Here is a 13357-nt window from a genome sequence, read left to right as displayed (position 1 = left end):
TGACTCTGGACCTACTCATCAGAGGAAACAAAGCCTCAGACCATCACTGCCGGTTTCAACAACTCACCAAGACCCAACTGCTACACGGTTATTTGGAGTTTCATCTTTACGACTGCAATAATCTTTTAAAATAAACGATATGGTCTTTAAAATAGAATTTGTGAGGATATCCCTTATAAAAGGAATCGGTTTTCAGGTATTTTAAAAGCAAACTTTATAACAGCTTTAAAACTTTGAGTGATCAAACATTTAAATACTTTCTTCTAAGGGAGGTAGAGCCTTATTAGGTCGAGGCAACAGTCTACACAAATTTCTGCCGTGTAGAATTAAGGACAGTTAGATGTTTGTATAACAGTTGAACATGTGTCTATTACTTCAGTACTAAGAGGCTGGCTTCAGATCATGTGAGCTATAGTATTCAGCAACGCTGTCGGGACTCGGGGTAATTAGTTACTGTAGGAATACTTCAGCATTAACATACTTCCCCTAATTCAAAGAAGGGAGGAAAAACATGCAAATGAAAGAGTTAACAGCACTGCAAGAATTACTCCATGCCCGAGGGCTATTTAACATCAAAACAATATATGCTGACAGAATAAGGCATAAGCCAACAAAATATCCATCAAGGACAGCCTCAATCAGTAAATATTCATGACTAACATTACTAACTAGCATTCAACCTCGGTCGAGTATGGCACGAATATATGATGTTGCAACGCATGCCTTTACAACGCAGTCATTACAACGAACACGTTGTTTACACGCCTACCTTTAAAAGCGCAAGTCATTACAACGACTAGCTGTAGGGGGCGCTGGAGTTTGGAATAGTATCATTTACTATTCCAACTCCAGTCTGTGTAACAGTAGGAGAGGTGCTGGATTGCAAATTCAACACCTAAAACCCCATACAGCAAGTTGCTGTAATTACTTGCTTTACAATGGTATGCGTAGTAACAACGCAGTCGTTCCCGTATGGCACTCACTTAAGATGATGGATTTAAAGACTCCGCTACCAATCTCATAGTTAAGGTGGCTCTGGATACTACAATGCTCAACACCAGCATAAGATCACAAACCCCTGGTCAATACTCCCAGAAAAAGTAAGTGTAGCTAAACATTACTGCCAAGCACACTGTCCTTAAGAGAAGTAAAACATTAGCAGTCAGGTTTCTAAAATCATCTGACCAATGTTTTCTGCTAACAAACAGTCAACATGACACTACAGTAACAGAGATCCACAGAAGTTGTGCATCAGTTCATTATGGACGTTAATATCAGGCAACTCCTCCTTCAAAACTCAACTGATGCATCAAGACTGAAGCCATACACAGCACAGTGTGACATGGACAGAACCTGCTCTGAATGGGATGTCACTGGAAGAAGGACTTTAATTAATTAGATTCCCCTCCTCCCCAAAAAAAAAAACCTTTTTATCCACAACTTTCAAAAGTCATGAAAATTGTACTTCCTCCTTAGAAGGTTTCCTGGAATATAGGCTAACCAAGTTCTCTGACAAATGCACCCGAACCAATATGTTTGTGTAGGCAATTTGAAGAACAATCCTGTCCAACATCAGGCAGGGGGCGTCTGCCAATTACTGAGAGAGGAGTCTTGCATCGCAAAAACGGAGGAGCTATGATGGCCGAAGGATAAAGGCCTAGGGGGAGCAAAAAAGTATGGACTTGCTAGAGACCTTGAATATCGCCCACTCTTTCTTTCTTTGAAAAGTTTTATATAGCGCTGGCTAGACCCGGAGGTATCAGAGCGCTTTACATGAGAAAGAGCATTGTTTCAGAGCATAGTTACCAGTTACATAGTTACAAGTTACACAGTTTCAGAGCATAGTTACAAATTGCTGGAGCGTAGTTACATGCGTTAAAAACATATACTTAAGGGGAAAAGCAGGCAAGGGGAGAGATTCAGGGGACAGGATAGGTGCAGGGGAGGTAGACAAAGAATGAAAGCAGGATTGAGGTGGGGAAGGGTGAAGGAAACAACCAGGAGAGGAGGAAAAAATGTGGAAATGGTGTAATTCCCACACCTCTGCTGTGTGTGGCTCCCTTTACGCTGTGGATTCTATCAGAGGGGTCTCAGACTCCAGGGCATAAATACTGTACCCTTTCCCAACAAGGGGAGAGGGAGTGCTTTGGCAAGGGACGCCATTCCCACACCTCCGCTGTGCATGGCTCCCTTGACGCTGTGGACTCTCTCAGAGGGGTTTCAGACTCCAGGGTATAAATGTTGGTTCCCTCCTCAAAAAGGGGAGGAGTGCTTTGGTAAAGGGCACACATCATGATGGTAACTTTAGGGATAATGGTGTATTGCTTGGTAAAACAGTTTTAGAATCCGCCCATGGGGCATAGTCAGAGGTAATTCAGGAGATTGCATCCTGGTGCGGGAAGGTTATTTGATTGTGTGCTCTTAGTTGATTCCGCCTCCAACACCAGATCACATATAGGACTTTGTGTCAAGGTTGAAAGACAAGGGTGGTGGCCATCTTGAGGACATAATTTCTCCTGCGTCTGGGCTTCAGAGGTAACTGTTGTGCACAGCAAGCATTAACTCTCAGAGTTACAGGTCACAATTTCCTACTTTGACTTCTTGTGCCTTTGGACTTCGTTATCTAACAGCTGACATTGGACCAGTTATTGCACCAAAGGACCAAACACCAAAATCAGCTAGAAATATTCTCCAGTCTGTGCTTGTTAAACTTATTCAAGTGTGTTGTGTTTATAGGTTTAATCACTAATCCCGGTAGTTAGCTGAAAATTCTTCCCACAACACTTCCAAATCCACTGCAAGGTATGGTTTCTCCCCTGTTTGTGTTTGTGTAGTGCACTTGAATGGCTTTTCCTCTAAGTGGGTTCGCCGATGATTTCTTAATGTTGAAGGGGCACTAAAACTACTTTCACATTCACTGCAATGGTAGGGTTTTCACCTGTGTGTATGCTGATGTCTTTGTATTTTTGATAATTGACTAAAGCACTTAACACACTCACTGCACTTGAAAGTTTTTTCCCCTGTGAGTGTTCGCTGATGATTCCTTAATGTTGAGGACCAATAAACTATTTCCACATTCATTGCAATCAGATGTTTATTCCCCTGCGTGTGTTCGCTGATGTCTCTGCAGAATTGATAACAGACTAAAGCTCTTCATACATTCACTGCACTGTAATGACTTTTCCAATGCCTCAGCAAGGCAAAGGGGTGCAAGCACCCCACTATTGGCTGGGTGAGCTTCTTCCTGCAAGGCAGATATCATCGAGCAGGGATTTGAAAAAGGCAACAATTTTAAAGGAATACACTGCATGCGTACCCCTGGCATCTTTACTCCTGTTCAATGAGTGTGAGCTTCCATTACACGAAGCCCCACAACTGCACAGATTAATTGTGAAATCCATTCAGTCTTGACTGCCTCGCAAGTAGGTGAGGGATACTCCACAAATATATCCATAAGTTAAAGAAGCAACTCCTTCCTCATGCCTTGCTGAGAACCGCTTAACGAATGTCTACAATAAGTGGGTTTGGATTTTACGGTTTCAAACTCAGTGAATAGTGTTATTAAAAATCCATTAAGCAGAGTTTACTGAAAAACATCTAGCTACCATCAAATTCAGAAGTTGGGTTGCGATGATCAAATCAGGAAAGAGAGATCAGATGACAACCATCACTTGACAAACATCATTCTTTCTGTAACTCTGTCACTCTTATGCTCGATGCAAAGTGATCTCTGTGATTCTATCACACTATTGTCTAGAAATAAAAACCAACAGACTGTACCTTCAATAAAATAAGGTCAGTGAAAGGTTGATGTTTGTCTAGAGACAACTGTCACGATTTCAATGTAACTTGGATACCAGCTAAGCCTTTAGATTGAGTTGGCTCCAGTGCATTAGAAATGTGGGCCCATTATTGTCCAGACTTTCACCCTAAAAAAACTTGATATGAGCAGGGGAAACAATGCTAATTAAGTAATCAAAAAGGTCAGAGTAAAGATACCAACAAGGCCTCTAAAAATCATACAAAATGTTACTAAAGTTGCAGGTTGAGTAACTTGAATAATCTACTCGACCAAACTGTAACGAATGTCCTTGATACAAACTGATCTCAAATTGTGTGAAAGTTAGCAAATATTTTATTTTATTGAGTCTCCTTTTTCTTCACTCTCACATATGAGTGCACCCTCAAATATACGAGTTCCACGTTTCTACTATGCAAAACAACTCTTCTGTTCGATTAAATAGACATAATGTTTGCTCCATTGTGATAGGAATGTAGCCCACATATAGGGGACTATGACTTGCCTCTCAGTTTATTAATAGCATTGCCATAAGGGCAGAGTATTTCTCAGTTCATGTTTAAACACTCATTTTAATAAATTAGTTATTAAAGCATGATGTGGTAGTGCACTGTCATTTACAGACCGTATATTTCCCTGAACTGGTTAAAAAAAAACCTTCCCACTAACTTACAGCTTTACTGATAAAACTATACAGTGCATTAACAATAATCTGTTAAAATTGGGTATCAGAAAACATATTTATCATTTACACATCACCTAGTAAAAAGTTCGGATTTGTTTTTCTTCCAAATAAAATATTTTTCTCATCAAACAGAAGTACAAAAAATGGGCTTTCAAAACTACTGAAATATATTTTGAAATATTTGTTCAGTTGACATATTAGCGATTTAAATGCTTGTAAGGAAAAACCTGATACTCTACAGCGATTCATTTCACAATTCATACAGCGGTCAAACAGTTCACTTTAGAACCTAATGGAACTTTGTAGACAGAGAAGGAAGAGTAATTGTACACAGACTTCTGACCTCTGTCTCTGAACACAGAGCATATGTGACAAGATAAAAACAAGATTTAAAAAAGCATCTTTATTGCTCCTTCACTTGACTGAACAGAAAACCTGTTCTATATCAACTCGCCAGAACGGGTGAGTATGTCTGTCCTAAATATAGTTTGAACTGATAAAATCAGACTTGCCATAGCAAGTTGTCGAGTAGATATTTCAAAGCCTGGATACACATTTGGGGGCACACTAACAACTGAAGAAACATGCAATGTTATGATCTTCAACGATCACTTTCAAACGGATTTGTAGAGCTCCAAAATCGATTGAATATTTTCTCTTTTACCACAGTTTCTCTAGGTTTACCACCTGGAATGTACCAGTTCTTGATGGTGGGAAAAAGTGACATTTTGCCTGCCTGATCGGATTTCTCATTCCATACAGTGGTAGGTTGTGCTAGTTCCCAATGAATGACATGTTTATCAAGTATAGCTCCTAAACAGTTCAGAAAGGGGGGTAAAGCTATGTGTAAACTCATATCCCCAGTTATTCTAGGTGTCATCCCCTACTCTCATCACTCCTTCACATGCCACGTGATGTGATATATCTCCAGCACTTTTGCTGGTTCATCTCAGCCACCTTCGCTGTCCAGATTTTTCTGTCAAGAACTCTCTTCCACGATGCCGAAACATCAGCTCAAGTTTCCTCTCCACTGTCTCCTAAGTGCCTCTTGCTCATCCTTCTGGTCTCCGTGTTTTATCCACTACCCGATAGGCCAGCTAAGCTTTCACTGTGCATCCTATAATTCCACCTACCTCTCTTCTCTGTCGATTACCATTCTTTAAGGTGTGTCGTCACTCTCTCCACTGTGCACTCCATACCTTCCTGGTACTCCGGTTACTCTCTATGCCCTTCCTCCACTTTACTCTTCTGGCAGGTATGACCTTGGCTATACTGCCTCTGCACTTGCTGGTCATCACCTTTTTTCCTCTCCTAAGTCTCCTGGTATCCCCTACATCAGCCAAGCCCTCCGCCTCCACTTACCCCAGCTCTACTGTCCTCATTTAAGACGCCTACTTTTCCCATCTTAAAGATGTCCTGTCCATCCTTCCACATAAGTCTGACCTCCAATTCTCTCCTATTCACGCCCTTCCTGGTCACCTTAACTCTTCTCATCGGCCCATCTTCTATCCCAATTCTGTCTTGGACACCAGGCACTTCCGTCTTCATGATATCAAACCACCTATACCCTGAGCATCCTAATACCCTGAGCATCCCACTATGACATCCTGTTGAACAACCGTACTCCAGGTGTCACCACCGCCCCCCCAGACTCACCTCCAATGACCCTGTTAGCCTTCAGCTATCTCCATCATGTTCAACCACCCCACACTGACATCCTGTCAGTACCCCCTGGTGTCACCTGAGCCCCCCACACCGCCCTGTGTCCCCTTCCATCACCATGCTGGATAAAAGCGGTCTCCTGCTAGCGCCTACTCTGAGCATCCAACTCCCCCCGTAACATTTTGTCAGTACCCCATGTGTCACCTCAGCCCCCCCTCCCCCCCCCCCGCTCTGTGCCCCCTTCCATGACTTGGCTGGACACAGGCTCTCTCCCTCTCAGAGTTCTCATTCCAGACCCCAACCCTGAGCACCCACTGCTGTCCACGTGTCTTGTCAGCCCCCCTCCCCAATAACTGCCCCATCTCCACCCCCCCTTTCTCTCTCGGCCTGACCTCCAATGACCCTGCTGGACACGAGATTTCTCTATCTCAGAGGTCTTCTTCCAGTCCCCAGCCTGTACCACCCATGCCCCAGTGTCATCCAGCCAGTGCCCCCCATATGTCACCCCTAAGGCTCAATTTCAATGACCCTGCTGGACATCAGCTCTCTCCCTCTGAGGCTCTGAGGTCTTCTTCCAGCACTCAGCCTGCCCCGCCCCTGCCCCCAGTGTCACCCTGCCAGTGCCCCCCATGAGCCACTGAAGCCCCCCCCTCCCCCTTCACTGCTCTGTGCCCCCCTCTTTCTCTCTCGGCCTGACCTCCAATGACCCAGCTAGACGTCAGCTCTCTCCCTCTCCGAGGTCTCCTTCCCGCCGCCAGCCTGCCCCGTGTCCCCTCCGCGGGCTCCAGTCACCCCTCCAGGGTGCACACTCGCCCCTTCTCCCCCAGTGTGTCTCGGTCCCTCCTGCCTCTCCGGTGACCCCCCTCTCTTCCCAGCCCCGCCCCCTCCCCTCTCCGGGGCTCACCGGTAGCCGGGGGCTGATCTCCGCCGCGCAGCTGTGGCAGAAGTACCGCCCTGGCTGCGGTGAAGCCTCCGCCATCTTCCTGAGCAACCAGCGGCGCCTGACGCAACCGTGACGTCAAGACGTGCGGCGGCGGGGTCTACGGAGGCCGACGAGGGACTGAAAACCGGAGCACCGGCTGTCAGAGCTGAGTGCGCATGCGCAGTGGCACCGGCCAGGCGCCTCATGCGGAAGAGAGCTGGGTCAGCCCCCGCCCGTGACGTCACTGAAAGACCCATGACAGCGGGGCCCGCCCACACAATGACGTCATTGTGAAACCAGAAAAGGAAACATTCCAGGTTTTGGACGTCGAGCTGTTCACTCCTGTGCACGTGAGGTGTGCGGATGGGAAAGATGACACGGCTTTCTATGGCTCATGTCATAAAGAGCAAGAGTTCCTGCTCTGATTTTTTTTTCACAACCAAATGCATTATGGGAGTTGTCGTCCCAATTTATGGCCATTCAACTACATAGCTGCTTAGTTTCCCAGAGCCATGTGTGATGTGCTGCACCATTCCAGGTTTTTTTTTCTTTGAATTCTGGGACTTGTAGTCCTCCCTTATAAACAACTTTACCAGTCCACCATGCATGGGTCAAACTTGGGTGGGCTGCAACTAATCGGGCTAAACACACCTAATCAATGATTATAGAAGAAAAGCTGAAGACATGAGCATTTGTGCAAAGAAGTCATCTGGTAAATGAAGGAACATAGAGGAGTATCTTGGTCGGAAAGATTGGGAGTATGCCCTTCCAATTTTCCAACAATCACACTGTCAGCTCCAGTTAAAATACATTAATTAATATGACAAACAGCACATGAGGGGGGGGCTTATGGGGCAGTGGAGAGGGAGAGGAGTGTGGATTGGTATGTTTAGTAATTGACAGGAACACAATATTTTGTAAAACAAACATTTATGAAGACCTTCAAAACAGATGGGAAGAGAGATAGTGTGTGATCTGTCTTTGTGTGTATTTATAAATCCAGGTGAACTCTGCCAGAGACATCATCGTACCCTACTGAGAGCACCTTCCCCAGCTATTTACTTCAGAATACATAAGAGGGGTGTAAGACTCCAAACAGCCCCCCCCCTCCCTTGAAGCTATGCCCTGAAGGTATATTTTAGGGTAAAAATGAAGGTTATGTATGGTTGCCCCATGACTGGTATTTTAGCGTCCGAGTCTATATTTGTATGCCCACAGAGGAAAGCAGTGAAATCCAGTATTATTTCCACTTTGAAATATAAAAGTTCATCAACAAACAGATGAAAAAAACACTTAGAACTCTTTGAAAGCGGTGTAAATTAGTGTTAAATGATAATTGTAGTGCCCTTCCCAGCCGAGCATGTAAAGGGCTACGCCTCACACGGAGCTCTGTAGTGCACGTCTTTATTCTTCGAAATGCAACCGTTAACTGTACGCACAGTGTAATTAACTTTATTAACCTGGGAGGGCGGGATTTTCGATCTCTAGTTTACCACTCCAGATCTAAACCCCGTTCTGGTCGACTGAATCTTTATTGCCTGTCATTGAGGAAAGAAAGTGCATCCAATACCAGGTTAGTTGACTAATAATGGGCTCGACTCTGAAAAACCACATACTACTTCTAAGTTTCAAAAGTTTATTATAAGGTCATTGATAACTGCAGGTACAGGCACCTCAAAACGAGGTTCAAAAGATATATGGGCACTAATACATACATGTGTTCTCTAAAAGCTCTTAGGCGACCAAAGAAGAACACCAGGACTAACTCCAAGATCATCAAGGTTGCAAGAATAGACACAAACGGCAATTTATCCGTCATTTACAAAGGAAGGAAGGTATCAGGTTAGGCTGTCCCTACCCTGTACTGGATGGTATCCCTACTTAACTGAATCCCAACCTATCAAAGGTGTCAGCTGTGAATGACTTCCTAAGAAGTTCACCCACTCTTAGTCTTCGGTGAAAACCTATGATCTCCAGTCATGACCCCTCTCTGCCTACCCATCCGCTCTCTGCAAGGTCCTCAGGCATCTGCTCTAACTCCACCCAGGGGTGCTGTCCCTAATACGAAAACACAATTACATTTGAAACGCCCCTCTCAAGACGCCCCTCACGTGGTGTCGGTTCTGGCTTTTTCCATGACGATCTTCCTTTGGGCCTCGTGTTTAGCGTTGACCTTGCTTCTCAGGCTTCTTCTCCAGCACGCTGATACCCCCGAAACATTCCTGAACCCTCCTCCATGTCTGTACCAGTCTCTTCGAACAGAGCTCTATTCATCCAACTCTTAATTGGAACCCCCCTCGCACCTGCAGACAGACATCCGCAACTTGAATCCCAATTCTCATAAACTTCTAACAGAAGTTTTGCAACTTATTTCCCGACACAACTCGGCCTGTACCAGCACGTGCAAATCAGAAAACCTTTTTATCATTTCAGGCCTACAACAATTCTCGCAGAGGTTTATTCTCTTCAAATCCTTTCGTGAATCAAAATAACATGTTAACACTTTATTCTTTCATTATGAGAAACACTTCTATAGAATATAAATCTAACGAAAAACAGAATTACTAAATAACATTAGTGCAATCCAGGTTATGCATAAGTGTACCTTTCCAATCCTCTCTGCCCTGGCCCTGAGGCCTGTTCCCTTCTGTGCTTTGCAGCATGACATTCTCCCATTAGCAGCTACATAACATGGATCATGATTAATCACGTCTAATAAGGTTATATATTTTCCACACATTTCTGCGTCAGTTCCACTTCTATATAAAGTATCTAGATTAACTACACAAGTCTAAGTATAGGTGAATATATTTTCAACACTTACAGCACTTCTATTATGGTTTGTGCGACCGACTGGTACTTATAGTGCACTCATACATTTTGTTCAGTTTGCGCTCTCTCAAACCACACCCAGACACACTGAAACGATTATGTCATTCTCTTATGGACAGTGGCGGCTCACATAGGCCGTGCTGCGGGGTGGTGAGGCGGGGTAGTAAACCCGGACATACGACAGAGCAGAGGAACGTACTTTCCTCCGTTCCGTCGTATGTCCGAGTTAACTCCCCCCTCCCCTCTGCCCCACCACACCCTATGCGAGCTGCCACTGCTTATGGAGTGCATCAGGGACCAGAAGGGTTCCAACATTCATGTTTAAAGACACTACATCTCCCTGTTTGTTAAATAAAAACTACACATATCATATATATACATCACAGTTCCTCAATGAGTCATTGCAGTCTGGGCCGGCCCTAGGCATGTGCAAACTGTGCACCTGCACAGGGCCGCCAAACCCGAGGGGCCGCCACGACGACCAACGGACGAGCCGAGGATCGGATCGGAACTAGTTGGATCACTGGCGGCCCCCTGGTTAGACGTCATGTCACATCGGGTGAAAAGGCAGGGTCTGATCACCGTACAAGTGCCTGAAACTGTGACGCTTAAATTAGTTTCCCACCTCCACGCCAGCCTTAGCCAGCCACGAGGCGCCCACGTTTGGTGGAGATCTGTCCAACTTGTAGTACAGAAAGTGGAGGAGCAGTGAATGGGCGGACCCAGTAACCATGGGAACCGGACTCGGACGATGGTGCAGTCAGCAGGGAGAAACTCAGAAGCTGCTCCCAACCCTGCCTGCTCGTCATCATTTCTCCATGAAAGATGCACAGAACCTAGGGAGCTTGGACATAGGCTACCCAAGTGCCCTCTGTGTGTTCTAATAAAGGGTGCCTTAGAGATGCCCATATAACGGGTATACACTGTAGAGTGGCAGCCTGCCAGCCACTGCTCAGGGTAGGGAAGCTTGTCAGGGGATGGGGACGCATGCGCACATGTGACTGCTGCAACCGACTAGAAAGTTTCTGGTGCTCACGGGCATCTAAAACTTTACACAATGCGTAATGCCACTCCCAAGACTAACATAGGTGTGAACTCATGGAGACAAAATGATGTGCCCAAGGCCACACTGTTTGGTCATGAGGAAGCTAGGATCAGAGCTCAGTATTCCTGGTTCCACAGAGGACACCTTAGACGCCAGGCCATATCTCTTGCCTGTGTTGGACGCAGGTCCGTGGTGCCAGGTTAGCAACCAGTTGCTCTCACTAACAGCACAGACTGCTCCCTAACACATAGATCGAATTGGCAACTCACCTCTTGGGGGTTCATCATACCAGGGTCCTGCTTGTACAACTCCACATACCTAAACCCTCCCCTCCATGTTTCCCCAAACTAGGCTCAGCCCAGATCTCATGAGAAGGGGCAGATACACAATTTCAGAGTAAATTCTGCAGGATTTGCGGCTCACCTTTTCGATTTTAAAGTGGAGGCTGGAGTGAGTGAACATAGAAGACCGTTCTAGTGTGCAGCCTGGTACTTAGGATAGTAAAACTGTACCCTGTAACTGCTCATACTGCCTGGTGCCCTATGTACCAGGTGGAGGGCGTCCAGACAGAGTGCCAGGCATCAGAATGGGCAATAACTTCTTCCTTCATTCTGAGCTGCAAATTCAGAAAATTTGATGCTTTTATAATCAAACTCTGCCCAATTTGTTCCTAGCATTATCCAAGCGGGTGTAAAGTGTGAAATACGTTTTTGCTCGTTGTAATCGTGAGTGAGGTGCAAACTCACCTTTGTACCCGAATTGGGTAATCCGTGCCATTGAACTGAGGGCCATGAATAAATAATTATTACCAGGTGGGAGGCAAGAAGTGCCTGTCCCCAAATAGTTACTCCATTTCCCTTCCTGTTGCATTGTTATCCACTCCACATGGTCCATAGCTTTGACTTTGCTGTAACCTTTTAAACCTTCTTTTTAATTTTTGTTTTCTTGGTTTAGCACCATGGCTGCTGCAGGGGCGTGTATTCATACACGTAGCACCTATTTAGTGAACATACGCTGTTTATGTTGCTTGTAAGTCGTCCCCCTAAAAAATAAGAAATGTTTTATTTTATGGCCACTTGGGTCTACTTGGTTGTAGATGGCAGGATAGCTCAGTGGGTTTATGAACTGTTGTCTACGTCTGCCAGAGTTTCCTTTCTCGCTGAGTCCACTTGATACATCTTTTTTCATGACCCTTTAATCTAATCTTGTAGCAGGTAAAATAGCTCAGTGGATCAGTGCTCTACTGCAGAGATCTGTCTGTTGGAGTTTTGAATCCAGGGGGAGATGTCTCATCCTTTCATCCTGTGAATAGAACTAATAAAGTAACATTGAGTTGTGTAACACTAACATTTGTATTCAGTGCATAGGGAAGATTGGGTGGGCGGTGCCTTCTACACAATTGTCTATTACAACGTCCCACTATGCAGGAGGTGTGGCGGGAGAGGGCAGTGCCTCGATCTGCGGTGCAGGGTGTGTTATTCCAGAGTCAGCGCTCCACTGAGACCCACCGTGTGATCTTGTGACCCTCAGAGTGGAGAGAGGCCCTGGCCTAGGGTGCCTTAACACCACAGTGTGCCAGGGCACGAGGCATGTCCTTGTCTCACTGTCCAGGTCTTCTTTCCTGCAGGCAGCTACCCAACCCTTCGCTCTGTCTTTCTTCACACTGCTTCTCAGTGACTTGTCCCCACACAGGGGAACGTGAGAGGGGGCCGAGTTGAGAGATTGGCGGTGCTCGAGTACACAGGCGTGTTCGTGTTTGTTTCCTTGGCCCAAAGAGGGGTTTCTCTGGCTGATTATTGTTATTACTGTACACACACATTAAGATGTCCTAAAGGAAACCCGGGGTATTTCCAGAAAGGCCGGGTGAGTTGGGGAAAGTCAGTTACGTGTCAGGGTTTGCCTCACAATCTGCAAATGATCTTCGGGTTTCTCTGATTTTAAAATAGCTTAGAAACTGTTTAAATATTTCATAGTCCCCCTACCTGTGCTCTTACTCACGGACCGCATTCTTGCACAGCGGTATTACGTCGCATTCACTGCCATTCGGGCGGGCCGGTCCCCGCGCTTTGTTTACCTGGGGCGCCATTTTGGGTAGGTAGAAGTATCACTCCTCAGCTATTCGCTGAAGCCAATCACGTGGACTCGCTAGAGCCCTCTATAATAAGATGGACACGACGCGCAGCGTGGACGCGCATCGTGGGCGCCGGATGCCCGCCGGAGTCACGCCAGAGTCCAGCCCGTCTGCGCCCGTCCGAGCTGAGGACGCGCTGGACGGTTGGACTCTGGACTCTGTCGATGCTACTTCCCCTCCCCTTAGTTATTCCCGTCAGGAAATGCTGCGCCTGAAACCCCGAAGATTAGGGTGTACGCACTCCTCTGAACCAGATGAACTGCTCCTTCCTTTGCGATGTG

At 45.8% G+C, this 13357-nt stretch overlaps 1 protein-coding gene across 1 annotated transcript in view; it reads right to left on the bottom strand.

Annotated features, from left to right (window-relative positions):
- Nucleotides 1-7248, bottom strand: part of RNF126 (ring finger protein 126) — a 108866-nt gene extending 101618 nt beyond the window's left edge. Inside the window, exon 1 of the mRNA XM_086946738.1 lies at nucleotides 7051-7248. Coding sequence (XP_086802864.1) covers nucleotides 7051-7125 — 75 coding nt within the window. The 5' untranslated portion in view covers nucleotides 7126-7248. The remainder of the gene's footprint in view (nucleotides 1-7050) is intronic.
- Nucleotides 7249-13357: the final 6109 nt, after the last annotated feature.

The sequence above is a fragment of the Lissotriton vulgaris genome, chromosome 12 (genome assembly GCF_964263255.1).
Source record: "Lissotriton vulgaris chromosome 12, aLisVul1.2, whole genome shotgun sequence".
Classification (NCBI taxonomy): domain Eukaryota; kingdom Metazoa; phylum Chordata; class Amphibia; order Caudata; family Salamandridae; genus Lissotriton; species Lissotriton vulgaris.
The sequence above is the reverse complement of the archived record's forward strand: the minus strand, read 5'-3'. Positions and strand labels throughout refer to the sequence as shown.